Below are 24572 nucleotides of genomic sequence, written 5' to 3'. Positions count from 1 at the left end.
CATATCACTGTTTAAAGACAGATAAACAGAGGCAGGAAGAAGAACAATAAATTGGGAATTTTTTTGTTCTCTAGGCGGCATGGCAGCATTGATCTTTAAGAGAAACTTAAATATGGATACAGAATGATCAGTGTTTGACCTACAAACCTTGACAGTGCTCTAACATTTAGAATTTCAGGCATAGAGACGTTATGATGAATCACTCAAATTCTAAATCTGTCATCTAATTTGAGGCATATTTTAAAGTTATCGTCATAAGTGAATGGTACAGCTTCCTTAAAAGGAAAATCAGCTAGTTCTCCTTCATGCTTAATTTTCCACACATTGTCCTCTTATTAATTATGGGCCCTTCCTCTGGTGTACTGTAGTTGAGGGCTTTATGGAAGCTAGTTTCTCTCTACAATCAATGTTCTTTAACAGAAATAGTTTCCTGTATTGCTTTTTTCAGCTGACCATCATGAAGCCCATCAATTGTTTTAGATAACATCTCCAATGCATATGGACCAATGTACATACCTCATGCCAGCAGCAGTACATTAACTGGTATATGGTCTCTGAGGCCAGTTGTGGTCGGTAAAGCCGATATCCCTCAGAAACCTTCTCAATCACTTGAACATTATCATACAGTTCATAGGGTTGCTTTCCCAAAGTGAACACCTCCCACATTAAGATCCCTGCAGAAATTTCCAGGGTTGAAAGACAAGAAATTTAATGAAAAACCATTCCAGATCAAGACACTTAAGCAATACTCATCTATCAGAATGGTAATAACAGATGAAACTTCTAGCAAAAATTATTTTTCTAGCAAATGTATGGGGCTGATTTGTATCCAGGGTATGATGAACGATATTAGTGTTAGTGATGCTGTACTCAATGGCAAAAAACATGCTGTTGTAGTGGTAGGTGAAGTTGAATGATACAGATGTTTGATGGGGTTGTTCAGTGATAATGCCCAAGACATGACTATTTAAGAATTGTCCTATGTCAACTTTACAAAATAATATAGAATAAGTACTATGGGCATTTTGTAGATGATTTTCTCACGTGATTTTACAGATGTTTTTAAGGGACTGGGACATTTAGTCCTTTAGTGTTAGAAGACTTAAATAAGATTCCCAAAGGACTTACAGTGGTTATATATAAGGCTGCGAGTCTGTCACAGAGATCTCGGACATCACGGATTCCGTGACTTTCTGTGACTTCTGACTTCCGCAGCTGCCGGTGCGGCAGACCCCAGGGCTGCCCGAACAGCTGACCCCGGAGCCAGCTGCTGGGGTGGCCCTGGGGCCAGCCGCACCGGCCGCTGCTGGAGGAGCCCCAGGTAGCTGGCCCTGGGGCCGCCAGAGCAGCAGTGGTCACGGAGCAGCAGTGGTCCCAGGGGCCACCCCAGAGACCATCAGAGCAGCAGTCCCCATGGGCCTTGGAGCAGTGGGGGGCAGTCAGCCCCTGCTACCAGAGTAGGGGCTAGTCATCGGCCCCTCCACCCCCCCCCAGAGCATCAGTGTCCTCGGGGCTCCCAGAGCAGTCCGCCCTGGGGCCCCGGGAGCTGCTAAGTTTTAGTTGGAGTATTTATAGTAAAAGTCATGGACAGGTCACAGGGCCGTGAATATTTGTATATTGCCCATGACCTGTCCATGACTTTTACTAAAAAAACCTGTTACTAAATCTTAGTCTTAATTATATACCAGGGGTCGGCAACCTTTCCGAAGTGGTGGGCCGAGTCTTCATTTATTCACTTTCATTTCAGGTTTCGCGTGCCAGTAATACATTTTTAACATTTTTCAGAAGGTCTCTCTCTATATAAGTCTATAGATTATAGAACTAAACTATTGTTGTATGTAAAGTAAACAAGGTTTTCAAAATGTTTAAGAAGCTTCATTTAAAATTAAATTAAAATGCTGATCTTACGCTGCTGGCCCCCTCAACCCTCTGCCAGCCTGGGGTTCCGTTCACCTAGGCCGGCAGCAGGCTGAGCGGGGCCTGTGGCCAGGACCCTGGCTGGCAAGGGGCCGGCAGCCAGAACCCCAGACCAGCAACGGGCTGAGCGGGGCCAGTGGCCGGGACCCCAGACCAACAGTGGGCTGAGCGGGACTGGCGGCCAGGACCCCAGACTGGCAGGGCGCTGAGCGGCTCAGCCTGCTGCCACTCAGCCCGCTGCCGGTCTGGGATCCTGGCCCTGCCCACATAGAGTGGGTACCTACCTTCTCCCTGGTTCTAGCCCATTGTCTTCCTCTCTCCCTGCACTGAGCTGAGGGTGGGAGTGCACTGAGCACAGGGCTGGGGTTGAAGGAGCAGGCTGGGGGTTGGGGTGTAGGGCCTGGCCAAGAGCTAGAATGAGGGAGGGGGCTCAGGGTTGGGGCAGGAGGTTTGAGGGTGGAATGCTTACCTGAGCAGCTCCCATTTGGTGCAAGGGGTGCAGGTGGGAATGTGGGGGTGTGTGTGCAGAAGCTCCCGTTTGGTGCTCAGGGTGGGGGTGGCAATGTGGGGGGTGTAAGAGTCAGGGCATGGGGTGTGGGGGGTGCAGGAGTCAGGGCAGAGGGCTGGGGGCATGTGAGGGGGGTGCAGGAGTTAGGGCATGGGGTGTGGGGGGGCTGGGTATGTGGGGGGGCTGGAGTCAGGGCTGGGGTTGTGGGGGGTGCAGGGGTCAGGGCAGAGGGCTAGGAGTGTGTGAGGGGGGTGCAGGGGTCAAGGCAGAGGGCTGGGGGTGTGGGCTGGGGTCGTGGAGTTGTTCCCAACCCCCTGCCCAGAGCGGCTCACTGCAGGGGGCTGGAGGGGATATGCCCTGATTCCACCCCCCTTCCCCAAGGCCCCGTCCCCACCTCTTCTCCGCCTCCTCCCCGAAGCAGCAATTGTGCTGCCGCTCGGCTTCTCCCCCTCCCACGAAAGGGCCATCAGCTGATCGGCGGCTGGGAGGGAGAGGAGGAGGGGCAGGAACCCAGCACGCTGGGGGAAGAGGCAGGAGCTTGCCTGCCCTGCAGCAGTAGCCGGCAGAACCAAGCTTCTTCACCCTGTCCCCGGGGGGGGGGGGGGGCGGAGAAGAGCGGGCCAGGGCGGGCAGGAGTTGTAATGGCACTCTGCTGCCTGCCAGGGTCCTGGCCTGGGTTCAGCAGCGGGCTGAGCGGGGCCGGCGGCTGGGACCCGGCAGGCAGCAGCGTGCCATTAAAAATCGGCTTGCGTGCCATCTTTGGCACGCGTGCCATAGGTTGCCAACTCCTGCTGTATAACATAATAGTATAGGGCACATGCAAAACATTTTCAGTATTGCAGTCTTTCTTTTAATGGGATAGGGTGACTAGCTGGAGACAGAGCTGAAAGAAAGAAGAATTTGGAAAAACCTCTCTTCTATCTTGTTCACCACAGCTTAGTGCCAGGTTGCCATGAGAAGATCAGCTGTTTGAGCTCTCCTGGCTGGAAACAGGTTTGCATCATGTTCTAAGTTCTGGCAAGAAGCTAGCATTGCACATGTATCCCGTGATTACACAGTATGGCATGCTCTTCCATGCTACAGGCTAGGCTTGAGATTTTTGAATCTGCTACAACCTTTGAACTAACTGAACAGGTCTTTTAGCTTAGGCACTAGAGGCTGGTGCTTTTAGAGCCAGAGGGCTCAGGTTCGGTCTCTGCTCCAGCGACCCACCCCGGGCATTGGACTACACACATATTGTACAACATACGGGTAGTGGACCAAATTCTAGTCTGTGCACCCACAGAGAAGCCATTAAGATTACATCAGTTTGGTCTATTGTTGTTGCATGGTAATATTAAGCAGAATATACACACTATGCGTAGTAAATACCTATCTTAGACTTTTGCATAGTAGTTGTTAAAGTCTGTCAGTCATTTTTTTGGCTTTTCAAATATGCAGTCAAGTTTGCATTTTTTGAGCTTATTAAGCATCTCCAATATGAAAGGTCAAATCCCATACGTACCAAAGGCCCATACATCCGACTTGCTGCTAAACTTAGTATAATGAAAAACTTCTGGTGCCGACCACTTCACTGGAAACTTAGTTCCTAATGAACTTACATATAGGTCATCCAGAACATACCTGCAAGGGAAGAGCCAGTCTTCAGGCTATGACAAATAGCTAGTGAAATATTGCTTCCTGCTTCTGCCTGGAATGCCCCGCAACAACTCCCCAACAAGCCTGTGAACAAAGCCTGGCCAGAAACCCAGGTCTCCAGAGGTAACCCGATAGAAACACTAACCTCAAGCTACAGAGGTATGTTGCTGCAATCAAGTTATCAAGGGACTCCTTATCATGTCTTTGCTAGAGGGATCAGAAACCCACATGAATCTCTCACAAAGGGGGCATTATAAAAACTCTCTTGCACACAGAGAACATTGTTGAGATTTCTTTGACAAGCATGAAACAGTGATGTGCATACATTACATTTGCCCTCCAACCTTTAGAAATGCCAGGAGTCTGCACCTTCTGTTTCTCGTCTCATTGAAAGCCCCAGAATGGGTTACAATCATTAACTCAATGGGACTAACGAGAACTAGATAGTCCCTATGGTTTAACTTTATTAATAACAGCTCATTCACTGTTGGTTTCATGGCAGCACTGGCTGACTAACACCAATAAACCATTTAGGATTGACATTATTGCACTACAGTGGTTGAAGATTCAATCTGTAGCTTACCTAGCCATCCCAAAGTCAGACACCTTCACAGTAAGATCACTGTCAACCAAGCAGTTCCTAGCAGCCTTTAGTGGGAAAACAAGAAAACAGACTGAGTGACCAAAATCCAAGTGAAATGAGTTTGGTTATTTTCAAACAGTATTTCTTTCCTGCAGAATTCCTTTGTATGGGTCCCTGGGCTAGAACCTGGGTCTGTAGAGCCTGGGACAGTTACAGTCAGGGGGAACTGTGGAGAGTAGGTGCCGCAGGAAGTACCACCCAAGTACGTGCCGCCCTCTGATTGGCCAAGTGCCCCTGTTTAGCCTCAGGGGATGCCCCAGGAAGTTGTCTGGACAACCACACACAGACTTTGGCTTGCTGCAACTCCAGACTTTGCCTTGTCTCCCGATCTCTTATCCAGCCTGACTCTGACCCTGATTCCTGCCCCCTGATTCCAGACTGGTGCTATCTCGACTTCCGCTCTCTGACCCCGGCCTGACTCTGACCCCAACTCTTGCTTACTGAACCTGGCTCTTGTGATTCATGCAACTCCTGCTCAGTGACCACTGTTCCTCACATGCAGACCATGGTGTAAATGTGACTACTAGACCACATTGCCTATGCCCTCATCACGTATATCCATGAAGTTCTTTGATTTAAAAAATGATGCACTATTTTTAATTTGTAACGATAATAATACCTAGCTCTTCTATAGCACTTGTCATCCATAGATCTCAAAGTGCTGTACAAAGGAAATCAGTATCATTATCCCCATTCTACAGATGGGTAAACTGAGGCACAGGGATGGGTGGTCACCCAGCAAACCAGTGGCAGAGCCAAGAATTGAAGGCAAGTCTTCTGGGTCCCAGACCAGTGTTCTAGCCATTAGGTAACACCTCATCAAAAGTTGCTAGTACATCAAAAGCAAGAACAACATGTGTATAATAGGAGAATGCTGACTTGGTTATTTACTATTCATTATAAAGAGAATGGAATATTGAGAGATAATTTAAGCAGTATGAGCAATGAATAGGCCAGAAAAGCACCGATCTGCACAGACTTATTTATGTGAGCATTTACCTAGAGCTATCATCTCTGCCCTGAGGGTTATTAATCCCAGGGATATGGTTCACCTCCTAAAGCCAAGTTCTGCTTTTATTCTTGGCTCTCTATGGGTTGTAACAATCAGTAACAAATTTTCAGAAATTGCCTTTATAACTTGAATTTTGTACTGATAAACTGCTCGGCATCCTGGATTTCGGAGTTGAATGTCCAAACTGGTTAGTTACATGTCCAGTTACTTGATTTGTGTACACAAATAAATAATTGCAAACACTAAAACGAATATTTAAAATGATGGTTGGCGGTGGAGATGTTGGGCTGAGGCTCCTTTGAAAATATAGCTCTCTCTATATTGTAGATTCTCACACATTTTCCAGTGGCTACAGTTAAAACGCACAATGTCATGACTGAGTCTGGAACACGAGTCTCCAGGAGCTAGGGAGAGTTCTCTTTCAGTGATCTCACACCATAACCAATCTGATTCCACCCGACCCTGTCTGCCAGTGTTCTTGCACACACACTCCTGCACAAACGGTGGGCCTAGATACAAGGTCCTGATTCTGCTCTCAGTTACACTAGTGTAAAGGAGAGCTAGATCACTATAAAACCAGGGTGAATAATAGAAGGAACAAGACACAACTGGGTAAAATAATGGCATATTACAACAAAATCTGAACGGTCCAAGTTCTTGACACAGCAGCTGTTCTTATAATAGTAACAAAACACCACTAAACAGAACCTTCTATTCCAGTGGCCTACATGTCCACACTATTACCCTTGTTTTATGCCAGTGTGAGTTACACTGGTATAAAATAGGAGTAACAGAACACAGAATCAGGTTCTAAATCTCCTCCTCCTACCCGGCTAGAGCTTACCAAGTCTCGATGAATGAACTGCTGGCTCTCTAAGAAAGTCATAGCTTCACAAATGCTATAACATATTTCCAGCAGCTGAAAGGGTTGCAGTTCCTTTCCGTGACTCCTCAAGTAGTTAAGCAAGCAGCCGTTAGCCATATATTCTGCCACTATATAGAAGGGATATGTCTCTGTGCAAACCCCATAGAGCTTAACAAGTTTGGGATGATTAAGTTTCCTGAAACAAAAAATTAAGAAATAAATATGTTACTCTATGTTGTGAGCTTTTATTCCTTATCATTACCTTGACATTTGTAAAGTAACTTTTGGAGCAATACAAATAAATAATAATTAATAAGAGTTCTAGCCTAGTTAGTAAAGTTTGGGTTTGATCAATGAAATCTCAGACTTAAAAATTTCCCTTTCAAGCAGAGGTTAATTTCGTTCTCCATGCTAGCATGAAACAATTGCACAAATAATCAGGAATGGTGAAACTGACTATTTTAGGTTCCAGTAGTGCAGACTTCTGAGCCTGTGCACCGCCCCACTGGCACGCACGGAGAAAGCTGAGTTAGTGTATTGGCAACTGAGATTTAAGGATTCCATGCCACAGAATGGACTAGGCCCTTGAAGAGGGAACTAGTCCAGCCCACCTGTGCCTTATTAACAGCCTCTCAATATGGGCCAGACAAAGCGCAGCTGATCTCTATAAAAAGCCGGAGGAAGGCAGGAAACATGAAGGGAAAGCTGTGGCAGAGAGTGAGAAAGACTCCTGCAGGGAAGATCATGCAATCAGGGGAGTTGCTCCAGCTACGAAGGGCTGAGGTTGGCCTGCTGAAGCAGGGAAGATCCTGAGACACTAGGAGAGTTTTGAGACAGTACCTCGGGGAGGATGCGTTGTCCCCAGCTTAAGTCTGGGGAAGCCTCATTTTGAACTTTTTGCTAGTAAAACCAGCCTCCATGGAGGGGTACCACTGAACAAAGAGAAGCCTTTTTTGACTTCTTGAGGAGTCCAAGAGGGGAAACTGAAGCACGGCGTAACAGAGTCATCCCAGGTCACTAGAAGGCATTCAAAAAGTGGCTATGTTCCTACTAAGCGAATGTAGCAAAGTAGAATCAGCTATTATAACCATTTCAGCTAGCCAACTGACAGGAGCACAGCACATTTCCTTATGTTGTGACATACCTGAAATGCCCTGAATAAAACTACTTGCAAACTGGTATCTGACTGCGGAGATTGGGGCGGTTACCTCCCCATTGCCAACGTGAAATATACTGCAGATGCATTCACTGGTCTGATATGTCCCACCTACTCATGCATAGGTCATTCCCACTTGCTTCTGATGACAGAAATAGATAATTCCATACATGCATGTTGAAGGAGGCGTTTCAATAATAAAGTACATGTTTAAATCCCACATGTAGAAGCTCAGCAGTCAGTGAAGCTGAAGAGCAGTATAACACTGGTTACTGGTAACCCCAGCAATCTCTCTACTATTCTGTTGATGCCTCTGTAAATGTGATGCCCTAGGTGGTCACATACTCAGCCTATATCTAAAGTTGCCTGTGGTACTTATGGTTTTATTTTGAGGAGGAACTTCTTTTTCGATGACTTTTTTCGGTAAAAGAAGCAGTGAGAGATAAAAAGGCATCTTTTAAAAAGTTGAAGTCAAATCCTAGTGAGGTAAATAGAAAGGAGCATAAACATTGCCAAATTAAATGTAAAAATGTAATAAGAAAAGCCAAAAAGGAGTTTGAAGAACAGCTAGCCAAAAACTCAAAAGGTAATAACAAAATGTTTTTTAAATACATCAGAAGCAGGAAGCCTGCTAAACAACCAGTGGGCCCCTGGACAATCGAGATAAAAAAGGAGCACTTAAAGACAATAACGTCTTTGCAGATAAACTAAAAGAATTCTTTGCTTCAGTCTTCATGGCTGAGGATGTTAGGGAGATTCCCAAACCTGAGCCGTCTTTTGTAGGTGACAAATCTGAGGAATTGTCACAGATTGAAGTGTCACTAGAGGAGGTTTTGGAATTAATTGAGAAACTTAACAGTAACAAGACACAGGTACCAGATGGCATTCACCCAAGAGTTCTGAAAGAACTTAAATGTGAGACCGCGGAACTATTAACTATGGTTTGTAACCTGTCCCTTAAATCAGCTTCTGTACTCAGTGACTGGAAGATAGCTAATGTAACGCCAATATTTAAGAAGGGCTCTAGAGGTGATCCTGGCAATTACAGATTGGTAAGTCAAACGTCAGTACAGGGCAAATTAGTTGAAACAATAGTAAGAATAAAATTGTCAGACACACAGAAGAACATAAATTGTTGTGCAAAAGTCAACATGGTTTCTGTAAAGGGAGATCATGTCTTACTAATCTATTAGAGTTCTTTGAGGGGGTCAACAAACATGTGGACAAGGGGGAATCTAGTGTACTTAGATTTCCAAAAAGCCTTTGACAAGGTCCCTCACCAAAAGCTCTTACGTAAATTAAGTTGTCATGGGATAAGAGGGAAGATCCTTTCATGGATTGAGAACTGGTTAAAAGACAGGGAACAAAGGGTAGGAATAAATGGTAAATTTTCAGAATGGAGAGGGGTAACTAGTGGTGTTCCCCAAGGGTCAGTCCTAGGACCAATCCTATTCAACTTATTCATAAATGATCTGGAGAAAGGGGTAAACAGTGAGGTGGCAAAGTTTGCAGATGATACTAAAGTGCTCAAGATAGTTAAGACCAAGGCAGACTGTGAAGAACTTCAAAAAGATCTCACACAACTAAGTGATTGGGCAACAAAATGGCAAATGAAATTTAATGTGGATAAATGTAAAGTAATGCAAATTGGAAAAAATAACCCCAGCTATACATACAATATGATGGGGGCTAATTTAGCTCAACTAATCAGGAGAAAGATCTTGGAGTCATCGTGGATAGTTCTCTGAAGACGTCCATGCAGTATACAGTCAAAAAAGCAAACAGGATGTTAGGAATCATTAAAAAAGGGATAGAGAATAAGATGGAGGTATCTTATTGACCTTATATAAATCCATGGTAGGCTCACATCTTGAATACTGCATACAGATGTGGTCCCCTCATCTCAAAAAAGCTATACTGGCATTAGAAAAGGTTCAGAAAAGGGCAACTAAAATGATTAGGGGTTTGGAACAGGTCCCATAGGAGGAGAGATTAAAGAGGCTAGGACTTTTCAGCTTGGAAAAGAGGAGACTAAGGGGAGATATGATCGAGATATATAAAATCATGAGTGGTGTGGAGAAAGTGAATAAGGAAAAGTTATTTACTTGTTCCCATAATATAAGAACTAGGGGCCACCAAATGAAATTAATGGGCAGCAGATTTAAAACAAATAAAAGGAAGTTCTTCTTCACTCAGTGCACAGTCAACTTGTGGAACTCCTTGCCTGAGGAGGTTGTGAAGGCTAGGACTATAACAGGGGTTAAAAGAGAACTGGATAAATTCATGGAGGTTAAGTCCATTAATGGCTATTAGCCAGGATGGGTAAGGAGTGGTGTCCCTAGACTCTGTTTGTTAGAGGGTGGAGATGGATGGCAGGAGAGAGATCACTTGATTGTTACCTGTTAGGTTCACTCCCTCTGGGACACCTGGCATTGACCATTGTCAGTAGACAGGATACTCGGCTGGATGGACCTTTGGTCTGACCCAGTATGGCCATTCTTATGTTCTTATGGCTATTCTATATTACTGAGATGACTTGTGGAAGAGCCTTATTTGCAATGTTATTTCATTAAGCAAAGTGCAGCTTACATCATGGTGTGAGCTTCCTCTATGAATTCATCTTCTGACATTGATCCTTCTTTAATCATCTTAATGGCAACATCGTACTTTCCCTTCCATTTTCCCCACTGCACCACTCCAAACTGGCCACTTCCTAATTCCTTGAGCAGGACGATTTCCTCTCGTTTCAGCTCCCAGATCCCTAGAGGGACAGAAGCAATCCCCTTTAGCTACCAGACTGATATATGCAGTCCTGGGGTCCTAAAGGTGTCCATTTGTTTCTTTTGCAATGCATGAAAGTGTGCCACATGAAGTCTATGGGTTTTGTCTGCAAGTGGCAGCAGAAATGGGTACCCTGCAGCACAACCCCAGAGTGCCATTTGATACCACAGCTGAGGTATGTTAGTTCACAAAATCAGACAAAGTTTGTGTGACTTATGAAGGACTTTTGGGCCAAACAATTGAAGTATCGCCAGGCTGTTTTTCAGTTGGCTTTACAAACAAATGCAATCCCACCACATAATGTGCTAGAACATAATAAGAAAGGGCCAGATTGAGATGGCTGTGGCATGGGTGTGCAGATTGAGGGAGTGCACAAGGAGCCAGTCACTTGACCCCAGAGGGAGTTGTGGAATGTGGTCCCACGGCCTCCCAACATCCACACACATAGCTGCCTTGGGAGTAGGCTGCATGCGCTGGTGGGTGGTGACTACACTAGCATTAAGAATAATGCACCTGTGCACTCCCCATACAAGGGAGGGACTGATCACCAAAGAACAATCCCTCTCTAAACTCTATGTGCTGCAGGGTGGTTCTGCATTACCTCTGACACAGAGGTGGATCTAAGTGACTGCCAACCAGAGAGTTTAAAGCTTCTGCAGCCTTCTATAAGGCCAAGATTGGAAGTAAGGAAAATCATAATGGTTTCTTTTTATTGACAAATTATGGTGGTGTGACAATGTGAGGAATCTATCTGTACAACCTAAGGAATTCTGTGTGAGATTATGAACTCTCTCTCTGTGTCTTTATCAAACTCTATTTGGAATGTGCAGCCCTTTGTCTTCTCTGTTGTCCTTTTACCTCATCTTGGACAGAAATTCCATGGGAGTGACGCAGGACTGGCAATAGAGGGTTGTGAAATCTGGGTGGTCCTCTATTCAAATACAAGTGCCCTAAGCAATAGGCAGCTTCCTACCCAGGAAAAAATAGTCTGTCAGGGGAGAGGTAACCTGGCCACAGAGTCATCTGGTAGGGGTCTGGGATCACCTGTGGAGGCTGATCCAGGAGTCACAGGACAGAAGGACTGGAAGGTTATAAAAGGGTAGGAGCCGTTTTCCTGGGGGTCTTTGGCCATTTTCACCAGCTCAAGCAGAGGGAAGCTGCTGCAGGAGCCTGATGGGGAAGTGGGGACCCCAGCCCACCTGAACTCTGATGTACCCCAAGGGAGAGGTGAGTTAGTAGGGCATTGCATTCGGGGTGTTCAGTGTTTTCTAAATGATCTGTACCCTCTTGTCCTTTCTCTCTTAAGTAAAGAGCAATGGTAGTTTAGAATCTTGTGCAAAATCTGTCTGTGTAAGTTATGTACAACACCTACCACATGTCCCGGAGGGGTTAACCTGTTTACCCAGAGTGCCTACAAGGCTGGAGTTCTGGGAAGGGCTGTGCATAAAAAGGGGGCGGGGGAGGGGGAATTGGGAGGGTCACTCCTGGTTGCAGAGGCTCGGCAGTTGGACCACAAGGTCTCAGCTCTCAGAAGCGAGTGCTAAACAGAGAATCTTCATCCCAAGAGTGTGCCTAGAGCCCCCAAGCCAGGGGAAGTCCCTGGACTCCATTTAGACTCTAGAGCACTGGTTCTCAACCTATTTACCATTGTGGGCCACATATGCAGCTCTCTCTGTGTCATGTAGTCTGCATTCACACAATATATATACTACCTGTATGGCCCTGAGGATGACACATGGGCCGCAGCTGTGTTCTGCGCCCCGCAGATTGGGTACCACTACTCTAGAGGATTAGAGGATTTGAGGATTCAGCATTTGGATTCCCTCACAGCAGTCTGGTGAGTGTCCAGCAGGGGGAGCTCAACCAGTGCTGTGACAGGTGGCAAACAGTGACAATAGTTTTAAAAGGGAAAATCATCTCCATACCATTTCCTAAGGATGATGTCGATGGGACCTTATTTGCTTTTGTAGTCACAGCATGTCGAAGCCTTGTAATCATACCTACAAAGAAAGCCAGTTAATGATCACAATACATGCAGCTCTCTTAAATAATAATAATAAAAATCCTAGGCAACTAACACCCCCCCCCATGAACAAATTCTCAAGATCAACACCTAAAAGGGGGGTAAATTTATTCTTAGTATTTAGACCATTCAGTATAGCAAGAGATTCACCATAAATACTAGAAACCCAACAACCTGAGTCTCTCTAAATCTATCTATGGTAGGAGAAAAACATATGATAGGAGAAAAACACATTCAGAGTCACCAGAAGGGGCAAGGAGAGACAGACGTGGTTTACCTGCTGAGTTATGCTGATGATAGTGAATAAGTTGGGGAACTGAATTAAAACAGTAATTTTCAGCCAGATAATATTTGTTTTCGTAGTTTGTGTGCACATGGTAATGTTTGACAGTTCCATTTTTATCTCTGAAAAATAGCACAAAGTATTCTTTATGTAAGAGCCTTGTTAAGTGGACTCTGTAAAGTCCAAGTCTTATTTAGTTAATTAGACAGGTAGTCACCAGACTCATGATGCACCAGTTACAATTTTGATAATATTTTTTCTTTGCTGCTATCAGCTGTCATTTAGTTAAGGGGACTCTTTGCTTAATAAGTGGTATCTAAATACTTACTCTAGTAAAGGGGCTATGATAAAGTTAATTGGGCCACCCAGAGTATGATGCATCACTCCAGCCCTCCTCCAGAGCATCACTCCAGCCCTCCTTTACTTTCTGTTCTGTGTGTTCCCACTCTATTGTGATGCAGTTGAATAAAGCAGCAAGTTCCCCAGCCTGCAGTCCTGTGAGTGAAGTGTTATTTTTGTTGCACTGAGTGGTCCCTTTACAAAACTACGTGTTACAAATTTTCCATATTTCCGTAGCTTCCAATACGTAGTATTCAAAATGCTGGTCATATTTATAAGGGATATCGGCTGTCCCACTGCAGGACACTAACTGCCTAGGAATAGGAAAAAACTTTTCCCATGAAAATCATAGAACCATAGTGTTAGGGTCATATAGTCTAACTCCCTGCCAAGATACAGGATTTATTGTGTCTAAATGTTATTTAATGCAAACAATGGTGGTGAGGAATCAGGGTATTATATCTTCCTCTGTTGCATCTGGTACTGGCCACCTCTGATTACAGGACATTTGACTAGAAGGACCAGTGGTTTGATCCTCTAAGGCAATTTTTCTGAATATTTACAGTTCCATTTCTAACCACTCCTTCCTTTTTCCTACCTCTCCCAAGCTTGATCTCCCCCCCGCTTCCCCATTTCTCTCTCTGTCTCTCTCTCTCTTCAGTTTCCCCTCTCCTTCCAGCCATTACATTCATCTCCCATACAACATATCCTTGGAGATGCTCCATGTTCAGCTGGCAATGAAATAATAATATATCTACCAGCTCTCCCCTACTCTCTCTCCCCTGCAATGAGCACACCTCTTTGTGGTGCTTTCTGTCACTATAGCACTGGACTCAGCAAAAGGGACAGATGGATTTAGAGGGATAATACTGTTTAAAAGCCTGTTTCCAAACTTGCCCAAAGTTCAGCCCAGATCTGGTGAAGTAACTTTGGTATGGAATGACTCCCCAAATGAAGAAACCCGACTCCCCAAAGGAACAAACCCATGGAGTGGACAATGGAAATGAAGGCAATCCTTTGAATACTCACTCAAGAGCCTTGCTGAATACAGACATGGTGTACTTGCCCACTCGGCTTGAATTTCGAACCATAAAAGAACCTTCTTTCCCCTAATAATAATAATTAAAAAGGAAGGAAAACATCACAAGAAACACCCACTATTGGAGAAATATTTTGTAACTTTGCCTTGATGCATTTCCATAATGCCTTAAACTCACATCAGTTTTCCACTGCCTCAGTATATCTGGGTGACTAAACAGCTAGAGAGATTTTCAGTGCATATTCATTTTTAGGCTATTTTTAATGTGAGCGGCAGCTAAATCCTACTTCTTCCCTCTTTCCCATCCCCCAGTTTGGCACTATAGATTTCTGCTTTTGACGATGGTTTCCCAGGTAGGTGCTGAGATTCTGGTTCCCAATAGGATTTTCCTAGCAGTACATGTAGGAGCGACATTGGTCTTGTGCTGGAATTTGGTTGGTGTGTGGCTGGAACAAGACACTTACAAGTCCAGCTGTAGTCTAAGATTCAATGCTGCAAGATGCTGCAAAACCTCATGTCCCATTCAGATCGATGGGGTTTGGGACTGTTTAGCCCCTGATTGGACCATAGGTGACTAGTCCTTCTACTGGTGCCCCCTTCCTCCTAGAAATACACAGTGATTTGCCAGGATTATACTTCCTTTCTGAACTTCTGGTGCAGGCAGCTGGATGGAAAGTTGGGCCATGGCTCCATTGAGCATGGTGTGAGCTGCAAGTGGCTGAGCACCAATGGGACAGGCAGTACACAAGGAGTGAGTGTCACGGGAGCTCGGAGGTGTAAGAGGTAAGTGTACTAGCGGCTAACATGCCATGTCTCCGATGGAACAGAATGTGGCAATGCCATTGTCCAGTCGTTTCCATTTGTACACATCATAGAATCCCCCCACAGTATTCTCTGATTGGCAGTCTGTGCTCCAAAAAGACCAACATTTGAAATAGCAACGTAGAGTATTGTATGTCAGGAATGAAAGCCACTGGCAGAGCTTTGGGGGAGGGCGCTGCCTGCCCTTTGCCTAGTTTAGATTAGTGTCATTACTTAGCCACCTCTAGGGACCTTACATTCACCCACAACCTAATTACTCCTATATCTCCAAACTACATTAATACTTATGTCAGTTTCTGCCACTCTCACTGTAATACTAAAGTTATTTAAAGAACATTCGCACCCTCTAGAGGCGAGGAGCAGCACTGATAACAATAGATTTAGAGAGGGGTTTAAACGCAGTTAATAAAGATATTTCCAGTACCTTCTGTCTCAGCAGTTCCTCTGACTGGGCCCTGGAGATATCACCAGCGTACCAGCTACAACAAGAAATATTGTTTACAGCATGATTTCCGAATAATGGTTTGGCAAAGTAGACCAATGAAAAACCCATACAAGATGCCTCATTTTCAAATTTGCTTTTAAAAAGCTTTCGAATTATCTATCTTGCATAGCCCCCAGTAGTAGCAGCAGCATGTTAAAGAATGGTCCATTTTCAAACACAAAGTTCCTCACCAGTGTTTTTAATAAAATCTCGGATCATTAAAATTAAGCATCTGGGGTGGCCGCTGCCTCTCCACGTTCCCTGTTCAGGGGCTTCGGGTCACTGAATCTATGTAAATAGCCCCACTCCTCTGGCCCTCTTCACCCGGCTCTAATTGGGGCCAGCATGGCACCCTGCTCTGCAGCCTTCAGAGAGTGAGGATACTTTCTTTTTTGGCAACTCTGCCATGGAGAGCCCTGCATGCACCCCCACACTGGGGGGACTTTCAACTGAAAAGCGTAACTTCTACAACGTTCAAACCTCTTTGTGATAGGCAGGCTTTACCTTACATAATATGCTCATGAGCGGCAAGCTCCCAGACGCAGGAGACAGCTACTTCATACATGTTTTCAAGTGACACTCCCCTCAGCCTCATCACAGGGATCAGTCTTTTGTGAGCACCCCCTTTTATCGGGATATCAGACAGGCTTTTCTAAAAGCCTCCCCATCTGCTGCTTTGTTGGGTGAAAACATATTCATTCCATTGGAAGCCTATGGAAGATTATTTATAATAAGGATGATTTGTATCACAGAAGGGTTGAGAGGGGGATAAAGGCTCCACTGTGCTAGGCACTGTGCAGACATCTAATGGAAAGATGGCCCTTGTCCCAAAGAGCTTAAGATTTACACATGAAAACACTCCACATACTCACTCATGCTTAGCAATGCTCTCCTCTTCTTCTGATGAATGGTCACTTCCACTGGAGTTTCTCCTACAAAGATGAAACACCCCATTGAAATCATGATTAAATACGCAGACCTTCCTCAAGTCAAAACCCAAATTAAATGTATTCACACTGAACTAAGGCTAGGCTCAGCCCAAAGTGGATTTTTCCCCCTTTAGGCAAATTTGAGGATATATTTCATTTTCTTTCCATTTCTCTTTTGGTTTGGTGAGGGTGAAAAAAGTACACACTTTCCCATGGTAAAATACTCTAACCTCAGTTTTAGAGCTGCAGCTGAATGTTGCAAATGAACATGTTGCAGGTAGAAAGTCCTTTATAAGTAGTGATGCCTTGGCTAGCTGTGGGAGGAAATTTTAACTTGAGTTTTAAAAATTATCATTTGAAAAATCAGGAGCCTGCTCAGAGGGCATTCACAAGACTTCTGAGCAGAGCCTAAAGCGGCTTCGCCCCCTTTGTGATAATACGTAGTGTGCTGCAAGACTTAAACACTTTCTCGGCTCGTCCTGCTAGGCAGAGGGGCTGAACCTCTCTGCTGCAGTTGTTATGAGGAGATTGTAATTGCCTCATTGAAGCTTACACAGAAATCCTCCAAAACCCCACAAGCTCAAAATCGTCCAATAAATGTTTTTAACATCAGGGACAGAATTAAAATAGCACATGCCAAAACAAGTTACAACATAGCAAATACCTCCCCTCTCCTCTCCCTAACCCCAACAACAAACCAATAATTTAGGATTCTAATTTTTACTGCATTCTACGGCATTCAGGAAATTATAGGAAATTATATGATCACATTTTACAAAAAAGTTGTGGGCCTGATCCAACTCCGCTTACTCAGACAAACCTCTTTACAGTCTATGGGATTACTCAAATGCTCCCTGCAAACACTCAGGCAAGTGCTTAATTTTATGCACAACGTAAGTGTTTGCAAGATCAGGGCCAAAGACACTTAAAAAAATGGGTCTGATCTGGCAGGCTTCATTTAAACAAAATCATGTTACTTTCTATGGGACTACTCACATGCATAATGTTACTTACATATGTAAATGTTTGCAAGGTTGGGGCCTTAATAGTGAAGTGAGAATATGTAGGGTGAAATCCTGGCCCTATTGAAGTCAATGGCAAAACTTCCACTGATATCAGTGGGGCCAGTATTTTACCGATAATTTTTTTCATTAAATATGTATACAGCAAGGAGATAAAGATATAGTCTAGCTGATATCATTCATGACACTTTATGCAGGGTACTCAGAAAGCCATAGAATGATCATAAACCAGTGAAACATTCTGGAAATGTGGCCTGGTCTTTCCTAAAATGGTGAGGTGAAAATTTAAGCACTGTGTGGCTGGATGTTGATTTACCCAGGTTCATCATCATCCCAGGAGATCTCTTTCAGATAGGGACTTGGTGCAAAGCCTTCATTCCTGCAAATTAAACAGTTCATGATTCAGTTATCTTGTATAATTCCGTTTTAAATTTGACCTTTTCAAATAGGAAATGGGATTAAACAAACTCACTCACTAACTTTTTATAGTGTCAGAGAGATTTTCATGTTTAAAATATTTTAAACTAGTCCTGGTGTTTATATGCCACATAGAGGAAGGCATGGGGAATTTTGTTGTTGTAGGAAATTACTTTTTAATACATTAAAATCTGTAACAGCCATTGAAATAACTTCCATCTTAGCGATAGGCTTTCTCAGCAGGAGTGGAGCAGTGGAGCAGGCAGTTTGTAGGTAGGGCTGCTCAATCATGTTTTGATGTACTAATGGCTGCCAGCAGCAGGTTCTCTGATCCAAAAACAATTCCCAGACATCAAAAGTCAATGGCTGTACCAAGCACTCTCTTTCAGGTTCAATTCAGTCAAGCATCTTTATGAAGCAAAGCAGCTCGGGCTGTGAGGAGACCACCTGAGGCACTAGGCAGCATGGCAGGGCAGAGCTAAACTGTGTCAACTGAGGCGGTTTTCTGGTTGGAGACACAGGGCAACCGTATCAGTTGCAAGCTGTGTCTGTTGGAGGGACAGAAAGACAGGACAATAGCAGTGAATGTGACCGTGACTGAAGCAGAGAGACTGGGCATCTTGAGCAGAGAACTCAATGGAGTGGAAGACTTGAAGATTGCTGAGTAAGGGAACTGCCTGCTGTTTGTTTCCTCCTGTGTTAATGGAAAGAGGACAATGTGGGTCATTCGTTTCGGTAAATAAAAGAGATTACACCAAAAATATACCTGACTTGTACTTTCAATTTCTCATCCTAATAGCAACGGCCCTCCAAGGCCCTGACTCCAATTAGTCACACAGGTCAAAGGGAAACACCATGCATAATTCTCTTTCTCTCTCTCTGCTCCTTCCCTTCAGCTCAGGATGCTGTGTTTGAGCTGTGAGAGCCTGGAGCTGATTGCATCAGGTGTATACATACACCACTTAGCCATCAACCAAGCAGTCATGCACTCTGCACTCTGTGCATTAAACTGGGTAGCCCCTCACACATACTAATTTGTTGCTGGCCTTCTGCTTTCTTTGATTCCATGGAACTTTTTACAGTGTGATGAATATCAAGCTGGGTATTGTGTGTTAGAAGCTAATGTTTCTTTATTTGTTTCTTTATTTATTTACAAATTGTACTTGAATCAATGAGTTATTAGTCGACCAGCCAAAACTCCACTCAGTCCAAACTCTCTTCAGTCTGTCTGGGACCTCTCTCAGCTGAACATAGGTATTGCTCCCAGCTGGAGATTAATGAGAAAATACCTTCCTTTAATTTGCTGAAGGAGGTTCCTCCCTTTGTGGACCACAAGGGAAATAACCAAGAAAATCTATAGAAAGGGGTCCCCAGTCATTGCAGTAAAACATTAAGGGCTTGTCTACATGGGGGTTTTAATCCAGACCAAATCAAGTTAATGTGGTTTGAAAACACTTGTGTACACATGACGCAACCAATCACTGTGTATTAATCCCACATCTATCAGGTGTTCTGGAGTTGTCCTGTCCAGTGGACTAGGTTCACTTCAAATTGTATTAGTTTGGTCTTTTGTTTGTGTGCATGCAGTTGCTGTGCACCACTTCTTGTATGCTTCCACTGGCAATCCCATAGTGCTTTGCAGGTTGACCATTACTGACCTGTCTGTTTACTTGTGTGCACACCCTGCCCTGGGATCAAGTTTACAGGATGTCCCTTCCCCCTTTTAAAAGCTGGTGCAGAGCTAGATTTTGCTATTTGCTCCTGGATCCCAGTGTATCATTCTGGTGATACCACTGCGATAGGGCTCCAGAAGCCCACATCATGCCTTGTGCAGCCCCTCAGATCTCAGCTGAGACCCTGGATCTCATCATCATCTAGGGGAGCAGCTTTGGTTCAGGAAGCTCTTTGCGGCCAGCTACAGGAATGAGCAGTTTTTTGTGGACACTGCAAAGCAGATGTCTGTGAGGAGCCATGAGTGGGTTGCCACCCAGTGCTGGATAGAGCAAGCAGCTCAGGAGAAAATACATTGAAATGAGGGATAAAAGGAGACAATCTGGCAGGGGACATGTGACCTGTCCATTTTTTGATGAACTGGACAGGCTTCTACATGATTATAGTATGACCCTTCCCAGGCACTATTTGGAGGCTGCTGCCTGTGTTCTGCCCTCCACCCACGATGACTGGCTCAACCAGTTGGAAAATGAGAAGGTGGATGCCGGAGAGGAGCTGCCCTGGAAAACCAGGATCTTTTTGGGACTAAGAATGCTGACGATGGCCAGCTGGAAAGCCCGCCCCAATCCTGACCTGCTACAATGGACCCTGATTCCTGCCTTGTCTTGTCGGAGCCAGAGTCCCAGCCAGAAAACCAGGCTGCGACCGAAGAATCAGATCCCTTGGAGGGAACTTCAGCAGGTTGGAAACCTGTCCTTTCAATTTATTATTATTGTTGGCAGATGTGAATTAGAACCCTCCTGCTCCCTACCCCCTTTTGCTATTTCAAAATGGCACATATCCTGACCCTCTGTGCCCCGTCCCATGGCAGAGTTGAATACCGAAAGCATTCATTTGTGCAAAATCCCACAGTTTGTTGAGACACTGGTTACAGGAAAATAATTGGGGTTAGTTTTCATAGTCCACCTGAGGTATGAGTGCACATTGCATGGGCAGACCAGGCTGAGGTACAAATGCCATGTAACAAGCAGCTTAGCGGATAACCATAGCAGCCCCCCAACCTGAAGCAAATACTCACCAGCAACTACACACCACACAACAAAAACACTAACCCAGGAACCAAACCCTGCAACAAACCTTGCCTGCATATCTATTCAAGGACACCATCATAGGACCTAACCACGTCAGCCACACTATCAGAGGCTTGTTCACCTGCACATCTACCAATGTGATATATGCCATCATATGCCAGCAATGCCCCCCTACCATGTACATTGGCCAAACCAAACAGTCTCTGCACAAAAGAATAAATGGATACAAATCTGACATCAGGAATTACAACATTCAGAAACCAACAGGAGAACACTTCAACCTCCCTGGTCACTCAATAACAGACTTAAAAGTAGCAATTCTTCAACAAAAAACTTCAAAAACAGACTCCAACGTGAAACTGCAGAACTGGAATTAATTTGCAAACTGGACACCATCAAATTAGGCCTGAATAAAGACTGGGAGTGGATGAGTCACTACAAAACCTAATTTTACCATAGCAATTTCCCCCTACTGTTACTCACACCTTCTTGTCAACTGTTTGAAATGGGCCACCCTCATTACCACTACAAAAGTGATTTTTCTTCCCTTGATATTCTACTGATAATTACGTTGTCTCATTAGACTGACCCCCCCAACCTGGTAAGGCAACTCCCATCTTTTCGTGTACTATGTATAAATATACCTTCTACTGTATTTTCCACTTCATGCATCTGATGAAGTGGGTTCTAGCTCACAAAAGCTTATGCCCAAATAAATTTGTTAGTTTCTAAGGTGCCACAAGGACTCCTCATTGTTTTTGCTGATACAGACTAACACGGCTACCACTCTGAAACCTGTAACCATAGCAGGGCCTTTCCGGTTTTCTCTGTGCTGTCTCCATGTCTGCAGGAGAGGTATAGCAGAACTTAAAACTGAGAAATTGCTGAATTTTGTTTAGCACGCTATACAGAATAGTTGCATGCCCAGTCCCCACCCTCTAGCATAGCTTGCAAGCCCCTTCCACTCCTGCAGCACTTCTGGGGGGCCATCCTGGTGAATAACTTCACACCATATGTCGCTGGTCTGCCTTTTGCCTTTAAGAATAAGGCCATTCTGTGCCTCCTCGTCACCCTCCTCAGCATAATGTCACTGAGAGTCAGGACAGCCTAAAGGGGATGTAAAGAGGATTACAATCTAGCTTGCCCCCTGATGCTCCCCATAGCCCTCCCTTTGCACCACAGACACCACAGAAATGCCTCCAGTGCCCAAACAAATCTGCAAAAGCAAACCTGGAACATAGCTCTGACCACCCCCACCCCTACCAACAGCCTGAAAGCAGATACAGGATACTGAAATCCAAATGCAGCCAGCACCTTCTCTCCATGCAAACCACTGACCATCTTTGAGATTCCCCCAAGACTGGGAAGAGACTCGGGGAGGAAAAGATATACAAAGAACCTATTAGGATTTGTCTGGCATATAAACAGTACACAACTGTTTTTTCCCCTTACTCCCACAATCCCTGCAACAGCCAGACCATCAAGGCCTCTATATACCGCTGACAGGCTGGTCAACCTGACGGGGAGAAAAAGGAAGACTCGCAATGAGACATTTGCAGAATGCATGGCTGAGTCACAAAGGAAAACCAGACTGGCTGAGAGGTGGAGGCAGTACATGAGGACTGAGTGGGAGAAAGAAATGCAGCTCTCCCAGGAGATAGTGACAGTGGCCAAGAACAGAGACCAGAGAAAGCATGGCTGTGGCTAAGGTCAACATCGCCATGGCCAGGGAGCACACGGTAAAACACAGACAGATGCAGAGGCAGCTCATGGATGCTGTCCTGAGCCAGAATGCCATTCACTTCTCAGATCCAAACTCTGGGCACCGAGAACACTGACTCCTGGGACCTCTGCGGCACCTTTGACAACTTTGAGCCATGGCACTCAACCCCAGAATCTAGAGGCAAGGTGTATTCTCGCTTGTGACTTTATGCAAACCCCCCACCCCCCAGTGTTGTATTTGAAATGTTCACACTGTTGCATTAATGAAATGTTTGTATACAGTTGGTTAGCTAGTAGATTGGTTAGTTAAATGCATTTCCAAATACAAATACATTATTTTTTCTATTGGCTTCATTAAAACCTTATTATTGGTTTTTGCTGTTGTTTCATAACAAAAACAGTTCACAATGCATCCATTATGAGTCATCATTGCATTTAACACAGAAAATCCTTTAAATAAAGCTGAAATAATTCATAGGGTTTTACATAAGTACACACTTCAATCACCTACACACAATCCCCCAGTGCTCGCAATGTCTGTATCCCAGCACAAGCCTCCTGGGCTGCCACATTCAGGCACAAGACTCAAAATATGAAAACAGGCATCCCAGGTAGCATTCTCCCAGCTGTTAGTGTTCTCTAGGGGATACTCTGCTGGCTGCTCGAACCTCCAAGCAAGTCTGTCTTAACATCAGCCTCCCACCCATCAGCATGGTTCCTTCCCCCCTTGCTCTCACAAATATTGCATAGAAGTATGATGTGCAGCTAAAAATGCTTGGAAAAAAAATTTCTGCAGCTTCCAAGCTATTCCATGAACAGCACCATCTGCCTTTCAAATGACCTAATATACACTCGACCCTCATTCTGCAATTACTGAGGCAATGGTTAAAATGTCTCCTCCTTCTGTCCCAGAACAAGTGTATGGCTTCATTAGCCAGGGCATCAGGGGGTAAGCCTGGTCTCCCAGAATAATCAGCCCAACTTCCATACTATTAATGTCCACAGTGCTTCTGAGGGGGAATAGTCTTTTCTCCATTAATCTAAATAGAACTGAGTTCCAAAAGATCCTAGCATTGTGGATGCTTCCAGAGCACCCTGCATTTATGTCTGTCATGCTGCCATGGGAGTCCACTTGTCCTTGGTGAAGCTTGGAGAAGTACCCTCTTCTGTTTATAAATTCTGCAGCCCGGTGGGAGAGGGGGGCAAAAGATAGGCATATGGGTCCCATCACTTGCCCCTATACAGTTTGGGAACCCCATGCATGCAAAGCCATCAGTAATCTCCTGAGCATTATACAGCTTCATGACCCAATTAGACAGCACCTGATCAATGACCTAGTAGAGAATGGTCCCAACGATTGATCTCCCTGCACTGGATTGGTTGGCTACAGACTGGTAACATTCTGGGGTGGCCAACTTCTGGATGGTAGCTATGACCTGCTTCTCCACCGGGTGTGGGGCACAGCATGTTGGCATGCTGTTGCTGCAGCTCTAGGGTCAGTTTCATGCAGATCTCAAAAAAGGTTTCCCATCTGGTAGTTCTATGGCCACTGCTGGTCACCCCGGCTCTGCAGAACGATCCTCTCCCACCAATCCACACTGGTTTCCTGAGCCCAGAAGTGGCACTGAATGCTGTGCAGGTGATCCAGGAACTCGCCCTCTTGTTCCAATGGCATCCTCCTGTTCTTCTACCTTGTCCTGCTACCCCCGCAGTAGAGTATCCCCCTGATGCTGGAGGAGCTGTTGCTGATGCCATAGGATATTCTCCGGCTCCCATGTCATTCTCTTGGGCGGTGCAAAAGGCATTCGGCCAGCTCTGAGAGCTGTAATACAGCCCAAGCAGCCTGTGCATACTCATGCTTATCACCATAGCAGTGTGCAGCATTGTGGGGTCCATGCTGGATGACAGTATTTTAGAAATGTTGCGAGCCCGCCCAGAAAGGAAGTATGGGGCGGAGACGGTGAAAACGTGATTTTTTAAATAAAATTGAACCTGCCTGCCTTTCCACACTTCACAGAGAAAGCAATCCCAGGATTCATGCTGCTCGGCAGGGAAGCCCAGATGTATCCCTTGGAAATACATTCCATGGGACACCTCTGGAGAATGCTGTGCCCTCAGTTTGCAGCAAACTGCTGTCATGTGTTCACATGATGTGAACTGAAAATGGAACAGTTGTGCCATATGCACACTGTTGGTGCAACTCACATCCT

General features: G+C 44.9%; 1 protein-coding gene across 1 annotated transcript in view; it reads right to left on the bottom strand.

The window, feature by feature from the left end:
* BMX (BMX non-receptor tyrosine kinase) overlaps positions 1-24572 on the bottom strand; it is a 37091-nt gene that overhangs the window by 404 nt on the left and 12115 nt on the right. The window contains exons 7-17 of the mRNA XM_073327498.1: positions 17809-17840; positions 16383-16413; positions 15451-15505; positions 14195-14274; positions 12821-12948; positions 12446-12520; positions 10329-10500; positions 6563-6779; positions 4647-4711; positions 3930-4048; positions 517-674 (exon numbers count right to left, since the gene is read on the bottom strand). Coding sequence (XP_073183599.1) covers positions 517-674; positions 3930-4048; positions 4647-4711; positions 6563-6779; positions 10329-10500; positions 12446-12520; positions 12821-12948; positions 14195-14274; positions 15451-15505; positions 16383-16413; positions 17809-17840 — 1132 coding nt within the window. The remainder of the gene's footprint in view (positions 1-516; positions 675-3929; positions 4049-4646; positions 4712-6562; positions 6780-10328; positions 10501-12445; positions 12521-12820; positions 12949-14194; positions 14275-15450; positions 15506-16382; positions 16414-17808; positions 17841-24572) is intronic.

The sequence above is a fragment of the Lepidochelys kempii genome, chromosome 1 (genome assembly GCF_965140265.1).
Source record: "Lepidochelys kempii isolate rLepKem1 chromosome 1, rLepKem1.hap2, whole genome shotgun sequence".
NCBI classification, from domain to species: Eukaryota; Metazoa; Chordata; order Testudines; family Cheloniidae; genus Lepidochelys; species Lepidochelys kempii.
This window is presented reverse-complemented; position numbering and strand designations above follow the sequence as displayed.